Source organism: Lactuca virosa, chromosome 9 (assembly GCF_052849685.1).
Source record: "Lactuca virosa cultivar CGN04683 chromosome 9, Lactuca_virosa_CGN04683_v6, whole genome shotgun sequence".
Taxonomy (NCBI): Eukaryota; Viridiplantae; Streptophyta; class Magnoliopsida; order Asterales; family Asteraceae; genus Lactuca; species Lactuca virosa.
In genome coordinates this window covers 17,541,205-17,553,737 of record NC_136434.1, presented here as the reverse complement: position 1 = coordinate 17,553,737, position 12,533 = coordinate 17,541,205, and the positions used below count along the sequence as shown (strand labels likewise).

The following is a 12,533-nucleotide window of genomic DNA, read 5'->3' as shown; positions in this document are numbered from 1 at the left end:
ATAAAAATCGTTAAAATTTGTGATCGTATGAAAAATTTACGACGTTCAGAATACAAGAACTTAACCAAACCACAAGAACTAAGCAATCGAGGTTATAATGGCCATAACCATGAACAACCCCGAACACCTTATTAATGATTGTGCCGCGTAGTATGACGTGAGAAAACAAAAAAAAAACGGTCATTAAGTATTGAAAGTGTACAAAAACAACAAGAACTTATTTTGCAACAAAAAAAAAAATTAAGGACTAAATGTGTAAAAAGTGAGAAATATATTAACTTTTTAGTCATTTTTTCCGGCTTACCTGGACTAGTCGATTATAATGACTAAATGTGTACAGTTAAACAAGTTGAATGGATAAATATGAACGAAAAAAAAACTCACTGACCAAACATGTACAAATCAAAAAATATATTACCTTTTTAAGTCAGTATCCCGTATATATATATATATATATATATATATATATATATATATATATATATATATATATATATATAATTTAAGAAAACAAAAAATATTGCTATTATTGGATGAAAACAGTATAAAAAGTAAAAAAAATATATAATAAAATTCATCTTAAAGAATGTAACTTTACTATTCGGATTTTATTGTTTACTATTATTTTCAATGGGACCTAGGGTGTTGATATATTCAAAGGTTTTATGAACTTCCATAACACTTTTATGGAGCTAAAAGTATAAAGAATTTCATATACATCAATAATGCTTGATGGTGTTTCATTGTAGGGTATGCAAACCAATGAATGATAGTTGTTTCATCATATAAAATGTGGGTTTTTTTTGGATATTATTAAGAATAAGATAAAGTAATTATATAATTATATATTTATAATTGTTATCAATTATATTATACAGTTAAACAAAATAAACTATCTGGTGGCCTATTAGATAAGATATTGAGGTTTTAACCGGGAGTTAATCAAGATATACGACAGATAAGATATTGAGATCTCAACTAGAAGTTGATCAAGATATGCGACATATACGATGTATTTAAGTTTTTTTTAGCATTTTGTCCAAAGTGATAAGTTTCTTTTTCTTGCAAAATAGAAAATCACAGTGAGCGGTTGAAAACCCATATTATAAAGTTAGATTATTTATTCATAAATATTGATTAAACAATTTAATTATTTATTGAAAACTATGTTTTTGAATTTCAAAAACATGTATGTTGATTTATTTTATTTTATTATATTTAATTACTTAATGTATTTAAATTCCGAGGTTAAAGAACGAGTTTTGAGTGATTTAAAGAATTTATGTTTTTTTTTCTTTTTAAGAAAAAACTAAAATTAATTTATTTTTTTGAAGCATAAACTTAAAATTTTTAATTTAAACAAAAAATTTGGTAATTCAAAAATCATTTCAAGTAGTTTGAAATCTATTAATTTTTAAGAACTTCTAATTTTAGGTTTCATATAATTTTGTATATTTTAAAAAGTTACAATGACAATTAATCTAAACAAATGAAAATTATGATTTCTACCTTTTAGCTATAAGTTAGTTTCGCCATATATACCTAAAACTAATAATAAGTGGTTGTATATATATATATATATATATATATATATATATATATATATATATATAGATAATTTAATAAATTAAAATTATTTCAGATGAATCATATGTTCCATGAAATTTGGTGGACGAAAATAATTGCAATGCCTCGTTGATATTTTCTTCCATACGTCATTAATATATAAATATATCTATATTTTTTCTTGACATTTTTTTATTAGTAATTTGAAGCCATAAAACCAATCTGTTTTCGACGCGCTTGGAGCTTACCGAACAAACAGCAACCGCTTATATGGTGTTGTCTGGTGGGGTCGGCAGCATCTCCGCCACTTATCTTCCTACATAATCCTTTTTGTCTCCACGCGCCACCGATGTGCGAGCAAGCCGTTCAAAATTTCTTCCTTGTTGCTGCATACAGAAAGCAAAGGCCAAATTGAACAAGGAGGTCGCCCACTAATTAACGTCAGTTTCGTGTCTTGTCGAGACGCCGGTGACGAAGTTAATACGACAAACGTCTCTGTGTTCAAGATAACCACTCAAAACGTCAGATTTGCAATATCTTAATCTCCTTAGAAACCCCGAAATTGAAAGAGCAACTGAAGCTGTTTAGGTTTTCGGATTGTGGGATTTTGTGGTTATCTAAGGTATGTGCGTTTCGTGATTTCAGTTGCATTCTAGTGATGTATAATGTCGTGAAGATGTGAAGTTTTTCAAGTTCCGATGCGATTTGTTACTTGAGTGAATTGAGTGGTTGAAAGTTGCCTTTTTAGGGGTCGTATGACTGGCGTTCAATTAGGGTAACTGATGCTTCTATTGATTTTATATACATGATACATCACGCCCACTGAATTCTGTTGTTGAAATCAAAATGCTGCTTGTTAATTGCTTTACTTTCTGTAATTTGTGTGGTCTTCTAGTTTGTTAAAGTGATGGCTGTTTAACACTTTAGTCTGTTTGATGGGCTGTAGGTGTGATGTAGGAATGATGACATTCAAAAATTCTGTTATGGAGTTTTGTTAAAGCTAACTTATGCTACTAAAGTTATGGAGACACAACACGCGTTATCCATTCAGAGATCAAGCCCAACACAACTTAGCAACCATGGAACAACCAGAGCTCTATCATCATCTTTCCCTGTTCATCATACCACTTTGGAAGAGAAGCATCCCAAATTGTTGGACTCTCAACTGTCTTCAACTAATGGTACTGTTGGTCACATTTTTTCTTCGTCTTCAGGGATGTCTTCAGATCTTCACTTCTCTTCCATTTCTCATAACGAAACTTGTTCCAAAAAAGCCCCTTTCATTACTCAATCCTCAGGAGTTCTTCGCTCCACAGCTTTCCGCCAGTATATGAAAGAAAACAACACGAGTTCTTGGTCTACAGATTCACTATCAGATTTTCTTGATTACCCTGAAAGTAGCCCTATTGAGCCAACTAATTTACAACCCACTCCCACTGACAATGGTTCTTGTGACCTGCCACCTGAGGATTTTGCCAAACCAAATGATTGGCAGGATTGGGCTGACCAGCTAATCACAGAAGATGATGCTGCAACCCCAAATTGGAATGATATTCTAGTTGATACAGAGCCAAAGGTATCAATCACTGAAACTTTTAAAAGTTATGTCATTATTTATATGCTAACAACTGTTAGTTATGTAAATAAAATTGTAAATTTTGTTTATTTAAGCTGGAACTTCCTGTGGGGGGATCATCCACAAAGTCAATGGAAGTCAAAAAGATGGTTCCTGCATCACCTGGAGAGTTATGCAGCCCAATGACACCATCATCATGTGGGGGTGGATCCCAATCCCAAAACAAGCCAAGAATGCGTTGGACACCAGAACTTCATGAAGCATTCGTGGAGGCAGTTAATAAGCTGGGTGGAAGTGAAAGTATATTAATTTCCCACCTTGCTATATATTTTATCGTGTGGAATTTTTTTTTTTTTTAATTAACTTATATTTTTAATCACAGGAGCTACCCCCAAGGGAGTATTGAAGCAAATGAAAGTTGAAGGCTTAACCATCTATCATGTAAAAAGTCATCTGCAGGTACTTGTTTTTTTGGCTGATGTATGACATACTTCAAGGGATTGTGGTTTATTTATGTAGAATATGTTTGGTTTTGTGTGCAGAAATATCGAACAGCTAGATACAAACCTGAACCTTCATCAGAAGGTAAATTGGGTTGTCCAATGTCCATGCATGTGGGTTTGTCAGTTTGGCTGTGTGATTCATATGACACTGAGTTATCTAGAAGCACTATTAATAAATCAAGAACAACAAAAAAGCAACATACTTTAGAGCCAAATATTGCTTCCAAAGCATGATACATTGAAATTGAGATCTTCGGATTTGATCTTACAAACGTATAAAAGACTAATGCTTAGAGGAAAAAGATAAATTAGTTCAAAAATGCTATTAAGTTTATTTTCTCTATGATGCTTTCTACATGTTGTTGCTTCTATCTCCTCATTGGTAAAAAGACAAGATATATATCTCCAGCACTTACGGCTAAATGTGTCAATTTTCATCTATTTATATGAAAACGACTCCATTCTATTTCAAGTGTTTACAACCTCCTATATTGTTTTACAAAAAAAAATGGATCAGTTTTCTAATAATAGCTTCTATAAATCACCAAATATATTTTAATCATTAAAAAGTTAGTTACAATCTATTACCTGACAGCCCTTTTGCCACCTGTATTTATAGGAGTACATAGTTTGGATATTTTTCATAATAAAAGAAATAGTTATGAATGATAAATCACTTGTTGCAGGACCTTCAGAGAAAAAGCCTACTTCAATGCAAGATTTACCCTCCTTGGATTTGAAAGCGTAAGTTAGTTATTTAATTTACCTTTTAACTTCACTAAAAATGTGTCTATTTGTCAACATATATTGTTATGCATAAGCATATAGTCATTGGATTAGTGTTACCTAAAACAAGCACTTGTCCATATTTCACTATATATTAATTGGAAAAAAGAAAATTCTTAGTTGACTTAATGCTTAAGTTTGTCCTACTTACGAAGTTTAGATAAATGTAGGGATTACTTATACTCAGCTGCTATGTTATATTAACTAATTTAATCATGATACTAATTTATATAACTTTCAACTCTGTTACCTTTACAACAGGAGTTTGGAGATGACGGAAGCATTACGATTACAGGTGGAAGTTCAAAAAAGGCTACACGAACAACTGGAGGTATAATCATAAATCGTTAGTCTTTACAAATTCATTGGTAAAAAAGAAAAGAAAAACTCGAGATTATGAGAATATAATAATATGTTTGTGCAGATTCAAAGAAACCTACAGATGAGAATAGAAGAACAAGGGAAATACCTCCGGATGATATTTGAGAAGCAATGCAAGTTTGGCATTGACAACCTCAAATCTTCATCATCCCCCGAGAAATCAGAAACCGAATTATTGACCAACGAGATTTCAACTTCTCCGGTTTTAACAGAACCGGAACCGGAACCGGAACCAAAACCAGACCCTATTAAAGTTGGATCACCATCAAGCAAGGTGGAAGTGGACCCCTTGGAATCACAACCTGCAAAACGTGCTAAATTAAACGACTCATCATAAGAGCCGTGACATTCTGTAAATATATGTACCATCACTTGCTTTTCGATTATAAACTTCATTAGTAGGTTGCGTCTGGACAAACTTTCTAGGGCAATTTGTGATGATCGGATGAGGAGGAGGGCTTTTATGTTGCCGTCTTTTTCCATGTCAATGGGTGGAACTAAAAATTGTAGTTTTCGAACCATTGTTATCAGTCTCAGTGTTGCATGCCAAATGCAGTATAAGACTATCATGTTGTCGAGTCTAACGCTAAATTGGCAATATTCTTGTGCAGTTTTGGTTTGTTATAGAAGCGAAGGTAGCTAGTTACAAGTATTAAGTTTCGTCCTGTAGACACCGTATGTTGTTTGCCAAAACTGCACCTCGACTATGTTTAGTTCTATTGTAAATATGTATCGATTTGCATTTTTTTTTTTTTTTTTTTTTTTTTGTATTGGTGGTGATAGTTGTCACTTATCGTTGACGATTATGCAAATCAGTTGATCAGACGATTGTATATTTGGATATGACAAAAATTCATTTCCAATCATAAAAACAAAATAAAGCAAGGCCAAGGCCATGAAAAAAATATCTATTTTCTCATGGAAGAAGTGTAAAAAAGTCATGTCATTGTATTATTAGTTTTTTTTTTAAACACCTACTTTTTTTCAAATTAAATCACTTGTTAACTTTTTTGATAATTTTTGTTTAATTTGTCATTATTTATGCCTAGTTCCCGAGTTTAATAAAAGAAAAGAAAAAAAAAAAGAGAAGAAAGTTAGGAGAGAAAAGAAAACAAATGAAAACAAAATTTTCTTTTGTGTTTCCGAGTTGTAAAGAAATGAAATGAAAATTAATCATTATGTTTTTTCTTTTCAAATCCTTGCAAATCGGAAGGAAAGTTAGGAGGGAAAATGATTCTTCCATTTCTTTCCACTTTCTTCAATTAATGAAACTCGGGAACACCAATTTCTTTTATTTTCTTCTCATTTCCTTTTTTTTCTCTTGTTAAGTTGAACCGGGAACGAGATGTTATAGTTAATCATATTGGTATATTTAGACTAAATTCTATAAATGGTAATCACTTTGGTATACACCCGATATTATGACATGTATTTTGTAGGTTGGTTTTGATCAAATATGTAGATATTCATTGACAAAATGCTAGAAATGGTAATGTATTTTTCTATTTTTTATTACATTGAGTGTGTTTGGGGTTCAAGACAATAATGAAATAACCTAATCCACAAACTCCCATGTACACATCTTGAGTAGTAACAACCATAACCATGAATAAGAAGATATGATAGTTTTTATGAAGAAAGCTTTCAAGGATTCCCAATGGCATATACACAAAGACCATCTCTTCTCCTTCATTACAATAACCCAAAAACGATGCTAAACTACATTGCCTCAGCCTAATAAGCAATTCAACTTCGGCCTAAATTTCGGAACCTTCTCAAACCCACCACGACCAATGACTATAGTGACTTTTGTACCATTTGTCTTTTTTGAAAACTAAAAATAGAATATATTTATAATTTATAATTTTAACAAGAATATCAATGTTATGAATATTATGGAACAGAAATGGGACTTATCACCGACTCATGTCGATTTTCCGATACATCATCGGAAAGGCTGGAATGTTGCTATCAGATTTATGGCAAAAGGTGCCTTGGTTTGTGTTATATTTCTTTTTTTCAGATGCTATGATATTTTCAATTTCTATCCCTTTTTAGAGGCATTTGGTAGTTGGTCAAGTGCTTTTGAAGACACATTTAGGAAAATGAGATGTGAGATGTTTTTATCAGTTTTTTTTTTTTCCCTAGAGTTGAAGTGCTTGCAAAGTATTTAATAAAATATGCAATGAATTTCCAGCGATGGTTATTGGTTAGATACAGATATAAGTCGTTTAAGTATCATCAAATCATGATGGATATATCCTTGTATTTGTATATTTATATTTATATATGTATAAATAATAAAAACAACTATTGTGAACAAGCCTTTTGGAGACTTTGAATGTAAGATACCTTCAAACGACAATTAAAACTTCTCTTCTAATCAAACCTTAGACACCTCAACCATCAGTTGGTAGACTTACCCATACACACACACTGACACATCCCCTTCAAAACCCCCATTATTCTTCACCATCTCATTCAATTCACACACACATTCTTTGTTTCTTTCTTGGGTACTGCCATGGCTGCCCTCTTTACAGGCTCCCATGGCCACCATGAGCTTCCAGATCCCGATACACACTCCAACATATGCCGTGTGTGCGGAGACGAGATTGGCCAACTGTTTGTTGCTTGTCGCGAATGCAGGTTCCCAGTGTGTCGGCCTTGTTACATTTATGAGCGAAGTGAAGGGAACCAATGTTGCCCTCAATGCAACCTTCGCTATAAACGTCACAAAGGTATGTAGTGTTTCTAGTTTTTAGCAACGGATGGATTCCGTTGCAAAATATGTTGTTTGATTGTCTAGTAGTGTTGGTAAAAATTGTGTGGAGTTGTGTTGTTAATAGGTTGTCCACGGGTTGTTGGAGATGATGAAGAAAGTGATGATGGAGATGATTTTGATGAGGAGTTTCAGACCAAGGATCATCAAGAAACCCGAGATCATAATCGTGTTGATAAATTATCGGTAATTTAACTTAATGTTGTTAACATGTAACTATGTCTTATAAACTTTGACTATCAACAAGTAGCAAAAATGATATTTATAAGTTATAACCCTTCGGATAGCTAAAAAGCATGATAGCAGATGAAGCTCTCTTCATGTTTACGCAGAATCCCGTGATTATATAAATCAAAAAGTGTTGTATTTTATTATCAATATGCCAAATGAAACGATTGAAGGAAAACATGTTTAAGTGTTGTAATTTATCAATGGTAAAATGTTCATAAAAGAAGTCGAATTTTTATCTTTTTGTGACATTTTACAGGAAAATGGCGACTCTCATCCTCCAAAACAATACAATACCAACGGCTTTGCTTTCTCCTCTGCCGGAAGCGGTAAAATTTTGTATATGATAATCAGTTATCTATATGATATTTTGAGAACTTAATTAATAAAATTCATGCAACCAACTTACATGTTTTTACCAAATTGTATAAGATATTGGTGACAAATTGTGACATGACTAAATGCTTAAAATCTACTTCCTTATATAAATTGATAAAAAAAATGTAAGTTTTGCACAAGTCATTTATCCTATTTCAATATACACATTTTGGGTCTTGTGCTCAAATCACATGTATTAAAAACTTCATTTGGTGAATGTTTCACTAGTTCTATGCAATGACTGTTTGATATGTGTGTAGTTGCCGGAAAGGATCTTGATCGTGATCGAGATGATGAATGGAAAGATCGAGTTGAGAAATGGAAAACCCGGCAAGAAAAGAGAGGCCTAGTAACAAAAGCTGACGATGGTAACGATCCCGGTGAAGAAGACGACTATCTGTAAGTGTAACCGGGGATTTTAATCCCTGTCTTTTGGACATTTTTCTCTATTAAGTCGTTCTTTCTGCATTAAGTCAAAAAAACCCATATATATAGCTTACCAGATTAAGTGTATGCAGTATGGCTGAAGCTCGACAACCCTTATGGCGAAAAGTCCCGATCTCATCGAGCTTAATCAATCCATATCGTATAGTCATCATCTTACGTCTCGTGATCCTCATCTTCTTCTTCCGTTTCCGAATCATGACACCTGCATATGATGCTTACCCTCTATGGCTCATCTCAGTCATATGTGAAATCTGGTTTGCTTTATCATGGATACTCGATCAGTTCCCAAAATGGTTCCCAATCAACCGTGAAACCTACCTGGATCGCCTCTCGTTGCGGTTTGAGCGTGAGGGTGAGCCCAGTGGGCTCTTACCGGTTGATTTCTTTGTGAGTTCGGTTGACCCGCTTAAGGAACCACCCATCATCACAGCAAATACGGTCCTATCGATATTGTCAGTTGATTATCCGACTGAGAAAGTGAGTTGTTATGTATCGGATGATGGTGCTTCTATGTTGCTTTTTGATACGTTATCAGAGACTGCAGAGTTTGCCAGAAGATGGGTCCCATTTGCCAAAAAGTATAGCATTGAGCCTAGGGCGCCGGAGTTTTATTTCTCAGAGAAGATTGATTACCTGAAGGATAAAGTCCAGCCTACCTTCGTTAAGGATCGTAGAGCCATGAAAGTAAGTAGTAGTCATCTAAATTTCTCCAAAATCACAAACGATAATTTGACTGTTTTTTTTAATATATTCACAGAGAGAATACGAGGAGTTTAAGGTGCGAATCAATGCACTGGTCGCAAAAGCTCTGAAAAAACCAGAAGAAGGCTGGGTGATGCAAGACGGAACGCCATGGCCTGGGAATGATAGTCGTGATCATCCCGGGATGATTCAGGTATCGTCAAACCTTCTTATATCTAAAGTTTGAACTCGATTTTCTCGTTTAATTTCTATCTGAAATGTGTTTGACGGACGATTCACAGGTTTATCTCGGAAGCGGAGGTGCGCTTGATGTCGAAGGGAAAGACTTGCCGAAATTGGTTTATGTTTCTCGTGAAAAGCGACCTGGTTATAATCATCACAAGAAGGCCGGAGCCATGAATGCCCTCGTAAGTCTCAAGTTTCGTAGTTGAAATTTACAAATAGTTAACTGTTTGATCTCGAGAAAAGTGATCAATTTGACGGATTAGGGCTTCGTGTTAATACGACTGATTTTGCTTTTTCTGGTTATCAGATTCGAGTTTCTGCTGTGCTTACAAATGCGCCGTTCATGCTGAATCTGGATTGTGATCACTACATCAACAACAGCAAAGCTGTAAGGGAAGCAATGTGCTTCTTAATGGATCCACAGCTCGGAAAGAAGCTCTGTTACGTCCAATTCCCGCAACGATTTGACGGAATTGATCGCCACGATCGATACGCCAATCGCAACGTCGTCTTCTTCGATGTAAGTTTCAATAACCATCAACATTTCTTCAAATAACATTACACTCCAGCGATGGCGAACCATAATAGTGTTGAAACTCCACAGATCAACATGAGAGGACTTGACGGAATACAAGGGCCAGTCTATGTCGGTACAGGATGTGTATTCAACCGCCAGGCATTATACGGGTACGACCCTCCGGTGTCGGAAAAGCGACAAAAGATGACCTGCGATTGCTGGCCTTCGTGGTGCTGCTGCTGTTGCGGTGGTTCGAGGAAGAAGTCAAAGGATAAATCATCATCAAAAAAGAAAGGGCTGAAAGCTTTATTTGGGTTGGGAAAACTTCGTGGCAAGAAGAAGTATTCGAAGAAATCGTTGGCACCCGTTTATGATCTTGAGGGGATCGAAGAAGGGCTGGAGGGATACGACGAGTTGGAGAAATCGTCGTTAATGTCACAGAAGAATTTTGAGAAACGATTTGGGCAATCCCCAGTTTTCATAACCACAACTCTAATGGAAACTGGAGGAATTCCTGAAGGAACTAACAGCAATTCTTTGATCAAAGAAGCCATTCATGTCATCAGCTGTGGATATGAAGAGAAGACTGAATGGGGCAAAGAGGTAAAAAAATCGTTGAAAACCATATACCCTAATCGGCTTTTGTATTAGGTTTGATGTTGTTACCTTTCTTGTGAACAGATCGGATGGATTTACGGATCGGTGACGGAAGATATCTTGACGGGATTCAAGATGCATTGTAGAGGATGGAAATCGGTGTACTGTATGCCGAAGAGGCCGGCGTTCAAGGGGTCCGCGCCGATCAATTTGTCTGATCGTTTGCACCAGGTGCTCCGGTGGGCTCTTGGTTCGGTTGAGATCTTCCTGAGCCGGCATTGCCCGCTCTGGTACGCATGGGCAGGGAAGCTGAAAACGCTGGAGAGGCTTGCTTACATCAACACCATCGTTTACCCTTTCACTTCCATCCCGTTGCTTGCATATTGTACGCTTCCTGCCGTCTGTCTTCTCACCGGAAAGTTCATCATCCCCACGGTAAACCTCTTTTTTGTCTTGATAAACAAGTGAATCCTGACCGAGGGTATTTTTGTCTTTTACCATCCGAATAACAACAAAATAAATAAATTCAATCCTCTTTTCTTGTGCAAAACAAAGGGTGATATTGTGTTTATGAACAGAAACTTACCGTTTTTTCAACTTGGTATATTTTCGTATTATAACATCCGAATTACTCGAATTTACTGTTTTAACCCTCTAGCTTATTTATGACCGGGGTGGTTTGGTCTTTTAACTAGTAATTTCCGAGTTTTTTGAATCCTTTTGCAGCTCAACAATCTTGCAAGTGTATGGTTTCTTGCACTTTTTCTTTCGATCATAGTGACGGGTGTACTCGAACTCCGGTGGAGTCATGTTAGCATCCAAGATTGGTGGAGGAATGAGCAGTTTTGGGTGATCGGTGGTGTCTCTGCACATCTTTTTGCTGTTTTCCAAGGCCTCCTCAAGGTTCTTGGTGGAGTTGATACCAATTTTACAGTCACATCAAAATCAGCTGATGATGCTGAGTTTGGGGAGTTGTACTTATTCAAATGGACGACACTTCTGATACCACCCACGACTCTAATCATCATGAATATGGTCGGAGTTGTGGCTGGAGTATCAGATGCAATCAACAACGGGTATGGATCATGGGGCCCGTTGTTTGGGAAACTGTTTTTCTCGTTTTGGGTTATTGTCCATCTATATCCTTTCCTAAAGGGTTTGATGGGCAGGCAAAACCGGACTCCAACCATTGTCGTTTTATGGTCGATTCTTTTGGCTTCAATCTTCTCGTTGGTTTGGGTTCGGATCGACCCGTTTTTGCCCAAACAAACGGGTCCAATTCTTAAACAATGTGGAGTGGAATGCTAGACCAACTATGGTTACAAGTTTGGTGGAGTTGTTTGAGCAATTATTTTGTAAATTTTGCAAAGATTTGGATACATGAAACACAATATCTCTTTGAATTTGAGTATACATTTATATTGAATATAAATATGTTTTTTTTTTTTTTTAAACTCGGTAGGTTGATTATTAATGGGTGTTTAGGATTGCTTACTATACTTTTCTCTAAAAGTGCTTATTAGATTATTGGGTGTTCAAACAAGGTTTAAAAAAAATGTTTGCATTAGCTTATTTGGTATCAAAATGTAAGAATAAAAATTTTACAAAGAAAATGTCATCTTACATATTATTGTCTTAAAAGAAATATGTTTCTACTTCTAATGAAAAGTTTTGCATAATAAAGAGGGAGTAACTTATCAAAAACTTTGTATTTAAGTCGATATTATTTTATCCAAACACTTCAAATAGTTTATTAGTGATGACAAAACCGCAATAAGTCAATAAATGTTTCAAATTAGAAGTGAGCATTTTGCTGTCCCCAACCGGCCTGGTGTCAAGCGGTCC

The 12,533-nt window shown here is 35.2% G+C and overlaps 2 protein-coding genes across 3 annotated transcripts; both read left to right on the top strand.

Annotated features, from left to right (window-relative positions):
* The first annotated feature begins 1,787 nt into the window (after positions 1-1,787).
* On the top strand, positions 1,788-5,568 carry LOC145136873 (protein PHOSPHATE STARVATION RESPONSE 1-like). 2 transcript variants are annotated; one of them, XM_079070984.1, is made up of 8 exons: positions 1,788-2,188; positions 2,513-3,142; positions 3,238-3,442; positions 3,525-3,601; positions 3,685-3,727; positions 4,332-4,389; positions 4,693-4,762; positions 4,856-5,568. In XM_079070984.1, the coding sequence occupies exons 2-8, from the start codon at positions 2,588-2,590 to the stop codon at positions 5,147-5,149; spliced, it is 1,302 nt and encodes a 433-aa protein (XP_078927110.1). In that variant the 5' UTR covers positions 1,788-2,188; positions 2,513-2,587; the 3' UTR covers positions 5,150-5,568. The 2 variants fall into 2 exon arrangements, with proteins under 2 accessions (XP_078927110.1, XP_078927111.1); XM_079070985.1 differs by lacking the exon at positions 1,788-2,188 and adding an exon at positions 2,195-2,341.
* A 1,715-nt stretch (positions 5,569-7,283) lies between these two features.
* Positions 7,284-12,142, top strand: CESA4 (cellulose synthase A4). The gene is made up of 11 exons (XM_079070787.1): positions 7,284-7,553; positions 7,662-7,780; positions 8,082-8,151; positions 8,461-8,599; positions 8,719-9,331; positions 9,405-9,542; positions 9,631-9,756; positions 9,882-10,094; positions 10,179-10,694; positions 10,773-11,123; positions 11,415-12,142. Exons 1-11 carry the CDS (start codon positions 7,337-7,339, stop codon positions 11,994-11,996), a joined length of 3,084 nt encoding a protein of 1,027 aa, XP_078926913.1. The 5' UTR covers positions 7,284-7,336; the 3' UTR covers positions 11,997-12,142.
* Positions 12,143-12,533: the final 391 nt, after the last annotated feature.

What these genes read in the sequence shown, in the direction of transcription:
- LOC145136873 (XM_079070984.1), top strand. Translation starts at nt 2,588, where the DNA reads ATGGAGACACAACACGCGTTATCCATTCAGAGATCAAGCCCAACACAA. An exon ending in TAGTTGATACAGAGCCAAAG is followed by an intron (nt 3,143 to 3,237) that starts GTATCAATCACT and finishes TGTTTATTTAAG; the next exon opens with CTGGAACTTCCTGTGGGGGG. An exon ending in ATGTAAAAAGTCATCTGCAG is followed by an intron (nt 3,602 to 3,684) that starts GTACTTGTTTTT and finishes TTTTGTGTGCAG; the next exon opens with AAATATCGAACAGCTAGATA.
- CESA4 (XM_079070787.1), top strand. Translation starts at nt 7,337, where the DNA reads ATGGCTGCCCTCTTTACAGGCTCCCATGGCCACCATGAGCTTCCAGAT. An exon ending in ATCATCCCGGGATGATTCAG is followed by an intron (nt 9,543 to 9,630) that starts GTATCGTCAAAC and finishes GACGATTCACAG; the next exon opens with GTTTATCTCGGAAGCGGAGG. An exon ending in GCAACGTCGTCTTCTTCGAT is followed by an intron (nt 10,095 to 10,178) that starts GTAAGTTTCAAT and finishes GAAACTCCACAG; the next exon opens with ATCAACATGAGAGGACTTGA.